We start from the raw sequence: 15,531 nt of genomic DNA, 5'->3' as shown, positions 1-15,531 counted from the left end.
AGTTACAAAAAAACCTACAAAACCTTAACGTAAATTTAATGTTTTTTTGTATTCCAAAATGTTGAATGAAATGCAGTTTAATCTAGAAGCTTTCTAAATCATTTATAATTTCCACTGCTAGTCTTCAAAATCAATGCTCATAAATATATATTTTTTAAATTGTGTAAATTGTTCTCTGACTGGCTGCACAATGCAATACTTCAGCTGCTTTATTTGAGGAGTTTGTGAAAAGATGACATGAGTATAAATATTGGATGTTTATTCCCAAGAATATGATTGTACGTGAGGGTATTGACAGCAACATACTACTGCATGCTGTAGTCTGTTGTTGCCCTGCCAGCAACTGTGAATGCCTGACTCAACATGTCTGCTATCATTCAGTCTACCTTAATGTAAAATTAACAAGCATTTATTAGGATATTTGTATGGCAAGCTGTTTTGACATTTATCCTCAAAAGCACAGTGTGTAATTTTTGCCACTAGAGGGCCTGTATTCCCAACAAACAAAGTAGTTTAATGAGACTGAAAGTTGCAGTCTTCATTACATCGTACAGGCTTTCTTGCAGAAATCAGGTTCATAAATAAGCTAAAGTATTCGAGACATTATAATGGTAGTTTAAGGACTAGTAATGCTGTTGAAGTAAAGCAAGATCGCTGAAGCAATTGCTAATGAGAGACTAGCACGATGGATTTATTATGCCACAGTCGATTAGAATAATACGTTTTTATTTGGCCGGTCTTCTGATTTTGGGAAAGAAGCAGCACTGTTTTATTATACTAAATACAGTTTAGAGTTCTGTAATAATGCTTCTCTGTGCAATATAATAAAATGCACAAAGCGTTTCGTTTTCTTTTTTTTTTATAACACCAAACCAGAAATCGAGGATGTAAGAAGTCATTAGCATGGCGACAGGACTCTGCCAATTTCTCTTGTTAAAATTGTTTATTTTTATTACTTAAACTCACTGGCCACTTTATTAGGTACACCTGTCCAACTGTTTGTTAATGCAAATTTTTTAATCACCCAATCACATGGCAGCAACTCAGTGCATTTAGGCATGTAGACATGGTCAAGACGATCTGCTGCAGTTCAAAGCGAGCATCAGAATGAGGAAGAAAGGTGATTTAAGTGACTTTGAACGTGGCTTGGTTGTTGGTGCTAGATGGGCTGGTCTGAATATTTTGGAAACTGCTGATCTACTGGGATTTTCAGGCACAACCATTCTGTAGGGTTTACAGAGAATGGTGCAAAAAATTTGTGGGCACAAATGCCTTGTTGATGCCAGAGGTCAGAGGAGAATGGCCAGACTGGTTTGAGCTGATAGAAAGGCAACAGTAACTAAAATAACCACTCGTTACAACTGAGTTATGCAGAAGAGCATCTGAACGCACAACATGTCTAACTTTGAGGCGGGTGGGCTACAACAGCAGAAGACCACAACGGGTGCTACTCCTGTCGGCTAAGAACAGGAAACTGAGGCTACAATTTGCACAGGCTCTTCAAAATTGGACAACGAAAGATTGGAAGAACGTTGCCTGGTCTGATGAGTCTCGATTTCTGCTGCGACATTCAGATGGTTGGGTCAGAATTTGTTATCAACAACATAAAAGCATGAATAGTTACATCCAAGATAATATTTGTAAATGTAAATGTTTCTTTCTTAGTGTTTGGTTTTTTTTTTTTTATAGTTGTATACATAAATATACATCATACATGTGTAATTACAAAATGAATTAGTCATTACATTGCTATTATATTTATTATATTATCTTATATATTATGCAATGTATTGCATTGTAATTACACATGCATGATAATATTTATAAACTTAAATGTTTCTTTGTATATTTCATGTACAGCATTTGTTTATACATAAACATAGGCAATACATATGTAATTAATTAAAAAAATTGGTGGAATTACGTTGTCATTACATCCTTGTTACTATGTAATAATATTGTTATAACTACTGTTATTACATTGTAATTGCTGTTATAAAATATTTTTATAATGATGTAATAAATGTTATATCAATGTAATTACAATGTTATAACAATGTAATTGCTATTTATTCATCTATAATTACCATGTAATAACATTGTAGTTACATTGTTATAACATTTCTGTCATTACAATATAATTACTATGTTATAAAATGTTACTACAATGTTATTACATAGTAATTATACTGTAATGACATAAGAATTACAATGTTATAACATGTAATGGCAGCGTTATTACAATATTATTACTATATAATAACAATGTGTTTACACATTAAAAGAAAATGATCTGCCGGTATATAGAAAATAAAATTAACTTGACATCATATATATATAAACTGTTGTAGTTTTTGTATATTTTAATGAAAGAAATCATTTGCTGTACCTTTAAAACATGTATTTTGAATAGCACTAGTATCTAATGAAATAGAAATAATGTATTTCTATTAAATGTATGTTAGTGTCAGCTAGTGTATGTCAGTGTATGTTAGTACTAGTATAATCTATTGGAAATTAATAAGTACTATGTGATAAAAACTAGTAGTATCTTTATAATAAAGAATATGTTGCAATTTATATGTGTAATTAAAATTACAGTAGCTATATCTGCTTTATGACTATATTCTTTAGCTCATATGTATATGCTTTCAGTGATATTTTAAGTACCATACATATAGAACGTTTTTAATGCAAAACAATTATTACATAATTGCATTGCAAAAACAATGTTTACATAAATTGACAACATAAAACAAATCAAGCCGAACCAGTGCACCTTTAACTGTGCTTCTGAGTCTTGACATGAAGCCTTGTACCATAGGAATTGTTCTAACCAATCACGTGGAGGCATAAAAGTAAAAACGCTTTCTATTGGCTGTACGCCTATCCCTCCCTAGTCGAGACATGACGTAACGATCGATAATTGGCTTCTGCTTGTTGTGTTTAATACCAGTTTCTCACATTACAGTCTTACAGCTTACGCCATTAGCTTGGGAATAGTTCTAATATGTATTAAGACAAAGATACATACAGATCTCAGACGACATATTACTGGAATAATCATTTCCTGCACCGTCGTTGTACATTCCGCAGATAGTAAGTAGAATATGGGATTGGGATGATGTTGGGATATACTCATGCTTTGCTAAGCTAACGTTAGCTTGTAGCAGGATGTTGACGAGGCCACATGTTTGCCTTATTTGGTGATAAAAATATACATATTTAAAGCTTTTCTGTATACGAGAAGGTCGTTAATAATTAGCTTTGTTGCAAACGCAGCGTAAACGTTTGTTTTGTGCTGTCATGTTAGCTAGACTGCTACTGTTATTGTCATTAGTTTGTATGTGGTGTATTCTCTAAAATAAAACAACAAACTGTTTCATGTACTGATGACTGCAAAAACAAAACAGTCCATTCAAATAGATTCGTTCAAATAGAATAAGTTCTTCCAAATTTGCATCTAACATAGAAATGCTGTCCGTGTTAATACAAAGGCTTTGTTCAGTGCTGGGAGACGTCAACAAGAATATATAAATAAGAATAGAATGGTACAAATGTATACAACAAGTATAAACCCTAGTAACAACAAAAATGGAGAAAAGAACAATAGGTTATTACTTTGGATAGTTTTTAGTTATACAGTACTCAGCAAATATATATGTACACCCCTTACAAATCTCTTTTGAATTCATATTTTTAATAGGAAGCTATATAATATTATATTTGTGAATATACATTAGATTAGATTAGATTGGCACTGAAGCCAAATCTGGAGTTTATCTAACAAAATAACTTTTGATAACAGTCCAAAAACTTGTACACCCAATTTTATTTGTTATAGAAAAGTATTAAATAAAAATAAAAAAGGAAAAATCAAGAGAAGCAAAAATAAGTAAATAATTAATTGAAAAATGTAGTTGAAATGTATTTATTTTTGCTATATTTTGCTTGGATTTAATTGTATTATCTTTTAATTTCTCAATATGTTCGGTGACTAAAATATTATTTTTGAATAATATCTGTTTAATAAATCTGTTTTGTTCAAATGCACCAAAATACATTGCCTATATTCACTGAGAAATTAATAAAAATAATCATTTTCAAAATGGTCTTTAATTAATTATGCTGAGCACTGTTGGCCAGTGTCTTAGCTTCTGTTTTTGTTGATAGCTGCCTTTAGACTGAAATGTGACGTTTAAGTTACCTTCTTACTAAAAAATGCATACATTTAGATTTACATTTACATTAAGTTATTCTTAATAGCATTTTTACTAAAAGGACATTATTTGTTCGTTCGTTCATTCATTCATTTTCCTTTGGCTTAGTCCCTTTATTCATCAGCCGTCATCAAAGCAGAATGAACAACCAACTTATCCAGCATATGTTTAACACAGCGTAAAAATTCATTATTCTACCTAAAATCATCTTTTGAGGTCCACAGAAGTAAAGTTAAGCAATTAAACAGGTTGAGTAAATAATTACAAATTTCGTACAAGAGTGAAGTATTGCTTTAGTGTGTTGCACTAACATCCTAGATTGTGTTTGTCTACAAATAACATTAAAAGTAAATGTTGATTCTTTGATGATAACATTCACATCCTCACAACTTTTGTGATGAAATGAAAGCAGTTACAGATCTTTTCTTCCCATTTTACATTTCTGGGGTCTCAAGCACAAAGATCTCTAAAGCGTAAACTACTTTTGTGAAAGTAAAGTATAAAATGTGTAAACTTTATTATTTATTTGTTTTTACTTTTCATTTGCTCAGACAGCAAATTAAAAGCTCTATAACATGCATTTAGAATATACTTTTATTGAGCAGATTACAAACATGCCACTATTTTTTTTATGTAGGCTACAATTAAATGTTTTGATGAAAGGGATCAAATTGGCACAAGTCCACAGTATTTCTCTCTTTACAAGTATTTAACAGCCTTGCATTGGTGACTTAACAGGATGTTAAAAAACCATATGGTATACATATTGGGCTCTTACTCCAGGATGTAAAACTTAATTACACAACAAATCAGTCCATCCGAGTTGAACCCACCTCATGTGGGACAGGCGTTCACAGCCTGGAGTCAGTGGGAAATTAAGTCTCTGGAAGCGTGCCTGTGGGTGGGGAACATGTTTTCAAGGAAATGACCCTTAAGTTGTCCTTAGGCTAACACTTGGTGGTTGATTTCAAACATCATTCCAGATTGCTTTAATGACTGCATCCTTGGAGCTGCGTGATCCCCAACAGATTGTGATACTGCTCTTCTGTTTTTTTCTTATTTGATTGTCATGGATAATTCACATTTCACCGACAGGCAGCAACCAATATCGGCTATCACCAGATTATACTACAAAACATTTCAAGAGATGCTTAATTGTAGTAAACTAAACCGTTTTCTGCACAAATACAGAGCATTACTGGCAGTTACTTTTTTGTTTGTTTTATATTTTAAAGCTGCAACCTTTTATCTTTTTTTTTTTTGAATGTTGTTCACTAAGGGTGTCACGATCTTCCAAATCCTCGATTCGATTCCATTTTCGATTCTGAAGGCACGATTCGATTCGATTTTCGATTATGAATAATTAATTAATTAATTAATGACCAATTAATTATTTGTATCCTACCGTTTAAACTACCTGACCTGCATGGTCTGTTTTACCCATAAACAAATCATACAGTAAGATACACACATAATTACCACCTGTCAATCTCTTTTTCTGCGGGACTCGTGAATAGGCAGTGATCTGTGTTGTTATAATGGCGTAGGTAAAAAAAGAGGCACAACCAACAGGAACCAGCCAACAGTATCTGAGGTGTTCGCTAAAATGACTAAGTACAAGTGAGTGAAAGATTGAAGCAGTTCTCTGACTGCCTGAACCCGCTGTCTCAAGCTCATATGGCTGTGTCCGTCTGTGTCTGTGTGGTCACGTGATGTGCATTTTCAGAGGTAGAGAGGAAGGAAGGCTGCTCAGAAATGCCACACGCCACTGTGGATGTCAAATTGTTGTCGTTCTAAAATGCCATTTAAAAACAAAGACTGTGTAAACAGATCCTGAGTATGTACTTTTCGCGAGCGGATTTGCAACGGGGGCTGGCGGAGGATCGCGATGCCGGTGTTGTCTATCGGACGAACCGTACGTAATACGTACATAGCAGAGCTTGCAAAACTGTGTTTTTTTGTCGACAACACGAACGTTGTCAACATAACTCACTGGAAATCCGAAATGCTTACACACCGGCGACTTCATTGAAAGAGGAGAGGGTTTAAGTTCTCTCGACGGGTCTCCTGCTTCTGCAGTTTAACAAGCACTTCAACAAGCCTGTTTTTTTCCCGCTTGGCAAGCCAAGCTGACGTGACATGGGGGCGTGGCAGCATTGACGATTCTATTTTTTGATTCAATAATCAAAATTGAGCATAAATTTCGATCGATTTCCGACACCCCTACTGTTCACACACTGAAAAAAAATGATTCAAACATGATTCCTTGAATTTACTTAATTTTTTTAAAGTATTGTAAACAATTTGTTAATTTGTTGTTGAATTTAAACAAATACATTGTTTGTAACAATTTTGCAGGCAACATTTTTTTCAGTGCACCTGCAACCTTTAGCTTTTTTTTTTTTTTTTTTTTGAATACCATTCACACCTAACACAGAACATAGACATTTACACATTTATCTACACACCATTTTCAGTTGTGTCAGTTTGCTGTCTATTGTGCATGCACTTTAGTTTTTTCAATTATTTTCTTACCCCTAAACAAAAAACTTTTCTTTGAATATATCTGGACTTTTGCTAATTTTACCCTTAAGAAATAAATTAATGTCACTATAAAAACATTAGGTTTACCATTTTTTTGCTGAACAGAATATTCATACATTTTTTTTACATAGTCTCTTTATTAATGTGGGGTCGCCAAAGCGGAATGAACCGCCAACTTATCTAGCATATTTTTTATGCAGCTTATGCTCTCCAGCTGCAACCAATCACTGGGAAACATCCACTCTCATTCACACACATGCACTACGGACAATTTAGCTTACCCAATTCACCTATAGCGCATGTCTTTGGACTTGTGGGGTAAACCGGAACACCCGGAGGAAAACCACGCAAGCACTGGGAGAACATGCAAACTTCACACAGAAATGTCAACTGACTCAGCTGGGGCTCGAACCAGCAGCCTTCTTGCTGTTAGGTGATCGTGCTACCCACTGTGCCATTGTAATGCCCTAAGAATAGAGTATTTAATATCTAATTCTTTAAAGGTCCTGTGAAGTGCTTTGAAATGTGCATTTCTATTTGATGTTTAACTAGATTTTAAATAAAACACGATGAGAGGGTGGGACATTGTAGCTTCTCCCTTTAAAAAAAAAAAACAGCCCATAGGATTCGGTTTTATCACTGCTCTGTCAGTGAGAGTGATTGAGGCTGCATTTGAAGAAGCCTACGAAGTTTTTCGAAATGAGACAGCCTTTATCAAGCCGTGATGATGAAGCAGCGCACTTCGAATACATTGTTCAGAGGATGCAGCTTTTAAATTGAGACACAGCTTGAGAAGCATCTTTAAGGAGGCAGGGCATGTCAGATTCTAGAGAGCATTTGATTGGTTATGATTTGATGAGAGACTGTTGTGTGAGGTGAGATGAAGAAAACCGATGATCCATTTAGGGGGAAGTGACAAACTACAAGCTTTTCATGTTTGTATCAGTTTTATATCTTCTATCTTTTGAAGCACACTAGATTATAGATATCTCAAAAACTAACCGTACCAGGGCTCGAAATTGCGACCATTTTGGTTGCATATGCACCTGAAATTTAAGCTATGCGACCACATAATATATTTGGGAGCTTTTGTGTGACTGCTTATAATGGTTGTAGTGTGACCTGTTGTTTTTTTTCTAAAAACATGCTAATCAGTCTTCCCTGCCGCTATATTGGTTCATATTTGCGGTCAATAACTCAAGACTTTCCGTTGTCAGATGACAGGGATCTTTTGTAACTACATGGAATGCAAACGATTGAAGAGTAGAAAAGTACACAGAATCTCGATGCAGTGCATTCACTGCGTATTAAGCGCAAATGTACACTAAATGTGAAATCTAACACTGTACACACCATCGCCAAAGAAGCTCGCCTTTACTAAGTTTAAACCGATGCGGCTTATAACAAAGAGCGGTATTGCGCCAGTGGTCATCAGGAGAATCCTACTCTGCCCCCCTCATATATTGGGCCGGCTAACTCGCCTGGTTTCCACAAACACAGAAAAATTAAAATGAGCTTATAACGAGACTTTTAGCATTAAAATGACACAAACCAAAACCTTTAAAAGTGAGACTTTTTTTTCCTTTCTTTAGTCCGTTCTTTCTTGAGATGTATATTATTTTTCTATTTAATTACTGATGACAGCTTTGCAGCTTTCAGCCTTAAGTTTAATGATTTATTATAATCTTTCTTTTGTTTTCTAGCAGAAATGGTATTAACTAAATTGACATGCATATAAAAACAATAGTACAAAATATGATCACGAGAAATGTATTTCATTGTTAGTATTATTGACAACATAGCCAACATTAATATTTTATATTTATTAGACATTCATTTTGGAATTTTTGCACAAATATTATGCCATCACAGCAATAGTTAGATAGTTGTTTCTGGTTTTTGTTAATCCTAATTGATGTTGTTTTCAAATACAACAAATCCCTTAATATACAATTTGCAGCCGTGCTCATTCATTTTTGGTGGGTGGTCCCAAATTTTTTCTGGTGCTCCTAAATATTTAAAGTTGGGAGCAACGGTGCTACCAAGTAAAAAAGTAAATTTCGAGCCCTAAATGCTATTACCAACATCTAAAAAACTTTATTTTAATTTCATGGAATCTTTAATACATGTCTTTCTGTTGCTCTTAGTTGTGTAAATTGATTCCTTGTCCTCATTTGTAAGTCGCTTTGGATAAAAGCGTCTGCTAAATGACTAAATGTAAATGTCTTTTATCACTCACAAGCAATTTAATGAATCTATATGTTGTGATTGTGATATGACTGCAAACTCCTCAGTGGGATGAATAATTATTGGCAAACAGTGGATCTTTGATTTTTTTTTTTTTTTTTCCTTCTTCCAGTGCTTGGCTTAATGTAACCATTGTGTTGTCTCGTCTTTGTCTAGAAGAATAGAAGGCCTTTAGTCACTGTGAGGAACCCATCACCAGATGAACGCCCCTCCTAATCTACTGTAGTTTGTTTGACTCTGCTGAAGAAGATGGTCCCTCTCCTCATCCTCAGACTGCCACACTGATCACCTTCACAGCACCACAAACACACAATGGAGAGGAAACGCCGAAAGAAATGAAAACTCAAGCCATGTGTTATTCAGGCTTCTCTGCGTTTTGGACCTAAACTATTTCAAAACTAATACACGTTTGTTACCTTTGAGGACACTGACCGCAGGGATCATGATCGTAAGGCTGTGCTTGCTTGTGGCCTTTTTAGGGGCTAAATTGCCTCTGGTGGGCACAGAGGAAGACAGTGGACCGTTCTTAACCCCCTTTCCTCCTCCTCTTCCTCTAAATGCTGATGCACATTTGAGCCCAAACTGCTCACAGCTCACGCTAAAACTGGACTTCTCAACCCAAGTGGTCAAGCATGGTAAGTGATATTATTTTGATCTTTAATCATTGTTTTGTGTAGGATAAACATTTTGTTGTGTCTTCAGCAAAATTAGGATAATATTAGGCCAGTTTAAATGTTTGTTTGATTTAGGGTAATGACCTTGAGTAGAACGCTGAATTCCTAATAGGCTGCAACATGTTCAGACATTGTGTTATTTAGTGGCGTAATTTAGTTTTTAGTGTTGATAGTGATGGTTTATTGCACTGAAAATTAGCTATCAGTCTGTTTATGGAGTTTGAGGAATAAAGCAGCTGTTGCCCTTCCTGTTTTAATGTAGGGCAGGACAAAACGTGAGCTCTTCAGGTTAAACAGTGTTGGTGTAATGTTCTCCACTGCCCATTCATTGGTTGAAGCTTGTCCTCTGTGCACTGAGTGTGTGTTTACTGGCTGTTGGCCCAGAGTGTTGGCAATGTATTCCTAAGATTTAATCTGAGTTCAGCGTTGTTTTCGCGGGGTGCACTTTTCTCTACACTGGGTGTGGTGTGGATGTGGGTATACAAGACCAGAATGTAACGCATTATTTATAGTGGCCTGATTGCGACCCTATGAAAGCAGCCTTTGTGCCATCCTCTGTTTAATTCATTCCCACTTTCCTCACCCAAAAGTTCTGAATTGTGGGTTTGGCAAGTTTTCATGCTTCGTTGTTATGTTTCGTGATTGTTCAATTGTTAACAATTGTGATCCTTTGCTAATATGCCAGTTTTTTTTTTTTTTTACATTCTTCTTAAATTTAAGTAGAACAATAAGTTATTCACGATGCGGAATTGGGTTTGATTTGTTTGCAAAAATATCAGTATGTTTTTAAAAAATAATTTAATTTTAAACGTTTTTTTTTTCTAGCTAATACTGACTTTTGTTACGTCTCTTTCTCTGCTGTCCTCAATCACTAAATTTTAAATCATAGGTCTCAAACTGGATTCCTGGAGGGCCGCAGCTCTGCACAGTTGACCAACATTAATCAAACACAGCTGATGCAACTAATCAAGATGTTCAAGACTACGAGACACTATTGACCTTATTCTAAAATGCGGAAGTGCACTTGTTTTCGCGATTGTTTTAAAACTTCTGATTCTGTCGCCTATGGGAGATATGACTAGGAATAATAAACGGCAGAAAACGGTCAAACTATTTGCTGTACAAACAAATGTTTGCATGACTATACCAATACTATACTATACTAGACCAAGTAGAATAATATTATAAGAAAATAACAGTTTGCAACATCAAACAGCAAAACGAGCAGTTTTTAATGTCTAAAAATGAATGGAAGTGAATGAGACCGGAAGTCTCGAGCCATAAAGATTCAAATGGCTGCGTCCGCTCGTCGGTTAAGAAAAAAGTAAATTAATCAGGTGTGAATTGGAGGTGGTATGAGCTAAACTATGCAGAGCTGCAGCCCTCCAGGAACTGAGTTTGAAACCGTTGCTTTAGGTCAGCGGTTCCTAACAGGGAGATTGCGTCATATTTAAAAAAAAAATTGCTGTGTAAAATTAGGAGAGCAATCATGTTGCCTTAGTTAATTTTATCCCCTGGCTGACCAAAAAATAAATAAATGTGTAATTCGTCCTCCACAAAAAAGACTGAGTGTCACTGATTCGCCTTCAGCAGCTAGCAGTAATGAATGACCAAAGCATACTGGACCCAGGTGAGGAAGAGCCAAACAATTCGTGTTGCATAACTAGCAATACTGGAAACACAAAATACCAAAATAATTACCTGAACTATGGTTTTATTCCATTTTCTTGAAACAAAGAGTCCCTGACCCAACCACAGTGTATTATCTGCACCAAAGTTCTTGCTCACAAAAGCATAAGGCCATCTAAATTATGAAGACATTTGCTGATGACTCATCCCCAATACCGTGATAAGCTCAGAGCATTATTTGAGTGCAAGGCAAAAGAATTTATACACACCCAAAATAAGATGAGGGACGTCACAGCTACTGACAAGAAACGTAAAAAAAATTGGCAACAAATTGGCAACTAATATAGGGCTAATTTAAAGGCCAACGACTTTCGTTTTTCAGTTACAAATGGCCTTCTGATGTTTTGATTTTATATTTTACATTAGGCTGTTTGTGCTTAAACACATCTAGATGTAGTAATACACACAGTTTGTTTGAAACCATCATTAAATGTTTGGGGGGGGCTTACAATATTTTCTGGCGGAAAAGGGTCTCTGGCAAAAAAGATTGGAAACCACTGCTTTTAGGTGGTTTATGTAAAAAAAAAAAAAATAATTCTAGTTTGGTTACATTACACCTTTCGCCTCTCTTTAAAATGCAAGAACAGTGTTTTGATTTAGCTCTAAATTAGGGTTGCACCATATTGGAAAAATCTGATATTGCGATATGAATACAGTTTCATAAGATAGTTTGAACAGCTCTCTTTGATGGTTTTCTTGAGAGTCTAACAGTTTTCAGGTACAGAAATTAAATAGTCACAGTGCAAAAAAATGCTGTTCATACTTGGCTTTGTCTCATTTCTAGTCCAAATATGAAAATAATCTTAGGGCAAGTAAAAATATTACTTTGTTTTCATCTTTAGAAGAAGTAAGTCAAAATTAAGAGTAGCGCTAGGCCAATAAACTATATTATATCGAATCGTGATAAAATTATGTCAATAACAATGAAAAGCTCTGGACTTTTTACTCTATATCTAAGAGCCAATCACACAGCAGAAATGTGCAACAATGGGAATCTAACAGTGTGTTAATATTACAGAGAAGTACTTTTCGGCCACTGAAAATGTATCGAGTGAAAAAGTTATGACAAATTAATGGACCTTCTATTTATTGTAGCTTCAGTCGTTGTTGGGCTACTCTTTTAAATCTGAAAACATTAACAACTGATATCAGAATATTTATCCTTATCGTTCAATATGGAAAATATATATTGAGATTGCATTTTTGCCATATCGCCCAGCCCTAATTAAGAGTTTTTTCCGCAAACCAAGCCAGTGGGGTAAGCAAAATAATCTTGTTTTTGCATTTAGATATTTTATTTATATTAATAAAAAAAAAAAGCATTAATAAAACCGATACAGTAATTAAATACAATTCTATAGTTCCAGGTCAACTTTAATTCAGACTCAACATTGCACATCTTGCAATGCATCATCGTTGCAAATGCAAATGCATATCGTGCATGGATGCGTATATGCGATATTATTGCTGAAACAATATATTTTGCAGCCCTACTCTGGGGATCTTGTTTTAATTTGCCAATGCTGATATTCTGTTTTAAAATAGATGGACTGAAATGCAAACTTTTGAAAATATCCACAATTGCACTCTGACTGGTTTTATTGCATATCGTTCCCTGATTTGTTAAGCCCATTCATATGACATTTACACAACTGGTGGACTGCAAGTATGGATGCCAGGAAAATATTTGAATGCCCAGTGAGCATGAATAGTCACTTATCATGGATTTTAGGTTGTAAAAAACACAATGAAATGGCCAGTCTGGACAAATAGCATTTCTATTCTAATATGCTATTTTAAAACAAAAACACACCAGTGTTAATTTGCAGCGTGCATCTGCAATCTTGTTTGGTATTTCCCTGTGTACTGTTGGCTTTGTCATAAATCACTTCAAGTGCTCTGGAGGATGGCCACAATTCATGGTGTTCTGATGGTGGTGTCCCTGTTCAGGTTTGTCGAGCAATGAAAAAACATGGGTGTTCCTAAATACCCACCCTGGCCTAAAGTTTCAGTCAGCAGCAGTTATTTCTGTTGAAGGCTCTATTGTGATTGTTAATGCAATCTGGAATTGAATGAGGAGTTGACATTTTGGCTCTGTATTTGGGCAAAACGCCCACTTTTAATGCTGAAGTTGCATTCCTAAGTAAATGCAAGTGCAATTGTTCTTGCTCTCTGTCTCTTCTAGAGTACATTGTTGCGTTTAATGGATACTTCACAGCTAAAGCACGCAGTGATTTCATCAGCAGCGCCCTGCGGGATGTGGATGCGGTGAAATGGCGCATCGTACGGAGGGACAATCCTGCCAGCGATTACCCCAGTGATTTTGAGGTGGTGGAGATCAAGCAGGACACACGCAACAGCCTGCTCACCCTCCAGGACCACCCCTATATCAAACGTGTGACGCCACAGCGCATGGTCCTCCGCAGCCTTAAATTCACAGACTGTAAGTAGTCGTGTTGTCAAAGTAATTCATACATATGCAATATCAGTTTTCTGCAGTATGGCCATTGCCATGCTCTCTCTCTGACAGTGAGTTCACATGCACCGCAGTACATGTACACTCGACTCTCCTGCCGCTCACTCAATCAGCCACACTTTCAGTCAGGCCGCACGAAGCATATTGTTATAGTGTTATGGCCCACCAAAGTCTAGTCTGTTGTGCCACAGTTTCATTTTGTCCATTTCTGCAGATTTTACAGCAGTTTGTAGGTGCAAACATGTTTCACTTTCTTTCTTCTTTCTGCCCCCGTGTGCAAGTGCTGAGCTTTCTTTAACATGTTCTTGCTCATCAATATATGAACTAAATGTTATATGACTTAAATTACTCATCTTTAAATCACAATATCTGACTTTAAAATTCAATTGGTTGCATTTAAAGCGAACAGAACAGTAAAGGAAGAAATTTATGAAAGCTTGGATAGTGTTTAACAATAATAAATAATAAAAGACACAATCACTGTTGGACTTAAAGAATGTTAAGCATTGTATTTGCATTACATTTGCATTTGTAAGCAACTTTAAATAAGTTAGACTGGTAGTTTATTCCAATTACATTGGAATAAAGAATTGCGAAATTTAATAGAATTTATTCTTTTAATTGTTTTTTCTGTCTGTCTTTGGGTTGTGCCGATGGATGATAGTATCGTGTATCGACGATAGGCAATGATGTTGCAGAGAGCTGAGACCTATGACTATTTTAAAGACGATATTAAGCTCGTTACGCATTAATGTAGACCTATTACGTTTTCTTGCATTACTGTAAGAGTGCGGTGATTTGCATTGGTTTGAATTATTTTCCAAGATAAAATGAAATGCAAATGAAGTAGATTGTTAAATAGGTAAAAACAATCAGCTGAAATACATTTAAAAATGGTTAAACAAATGAGCAAATAACTAATCATTACTTCCACACCCCCATGCGATAGTATCGTGTATAGGCGATCTCACCGGGGGGCAATATGGCGATTTTGAAAATTTCCTATATCTCCCAACACTAGTTTTGCCTTACTGGACCACTGGTAAAAATCCTTAACATAGAGCCATGCTTGTCATTTTAATTCTGGCATTTGAAGAAATGAAGACATGCTTAAATATTGTAACTAATGGAGTAATTCCGTGTGTTATTAAATTTAAGGATTTGCATCACAGTTAGGAATTCCAGTGATAACATAGTAGTACATAGTAACATTGTAGTACTAGTAGTACTATGCACACTAATACAAAGTAGTACTATGCACACTAATACTGATATTCACAATATGGCCATGTGGTAAGGCTGCACGATATTGGAAAAAAACTGACATTGCTATATTTTAATTTACTGCGATTTAAATGCAAATTGACCAGATGATTTAAATAGCTAGTAAAGAATTCATAAATTAAGATAAATTTGGGATTAAGTGCTGTATCAGAGTGTATCTGCATAAAATATAGGCTTATTTTTAAAGTGAAAGCAAAGTTCAATACAACAGAGAAAATATTAAAATACACAATGATTTATGATTTTCTGGGAAGTCAAACAGTATTCATAAACAGAAATTAAATAATCACTGTATAATAACAATAATAATAACAACAACAACAACAACAACAATGTATCATTTTCATTGAGTAATTTAATGTACACTTTAAGCTACAAAAGTTTCATTTATTGTGCC

General features: G+C 35.2%; 1 protein-coding gene across 2 annotated transcripts in view; it reads left to right on the top strand.

The window, feature by feature from the left end:
* The first annotated feature begins 2,939 nt into the window (after positions 1–2,939).
* mbtps1 (membrane-bound transcription factor peptidase, site 1) overlaps positions 2,940–15,531 on the top strand; it is a 44,858-nt gene continuing 32,266 nt past the window's right edge. Inside the window, 3 exon segments of one of the 2 annotated variants that reach the window (NM_199213.2) lie at positions 2,940–3,099; positions 9,168–9,646; positions 13,560–13,817. In NM_199213.2, the coding sequence (NP_954683.2) occupies positions 9,454–9,646; positions 13,560–13,817 (451 nt within the window). In that variant the 5' untranslated portion in view covers positions 2,940–3,099; positions 9,168–9,453. 2 annotated transcript variants of the gene reach the window in all.

The sequence above is a fragment of the Danio rerio genome, chromosome 18, assembly GCF_052040795.2.
Source record: "Danio rerio strain M-AB ecotype USA chromosome 18, GRCz13ab, whole genome shotgun sequence".
NCBI classification, from domain to species: Eukaryota; Metazoa; Chordata; class Actinopteri; order Cypriniformes; family Danionidae; genus Danio; species Danio rerio.
Note: the sequence above shows the minus strand (reverse complement) of the source record. Positions and strands in the feature narration are given on the sequence as shown.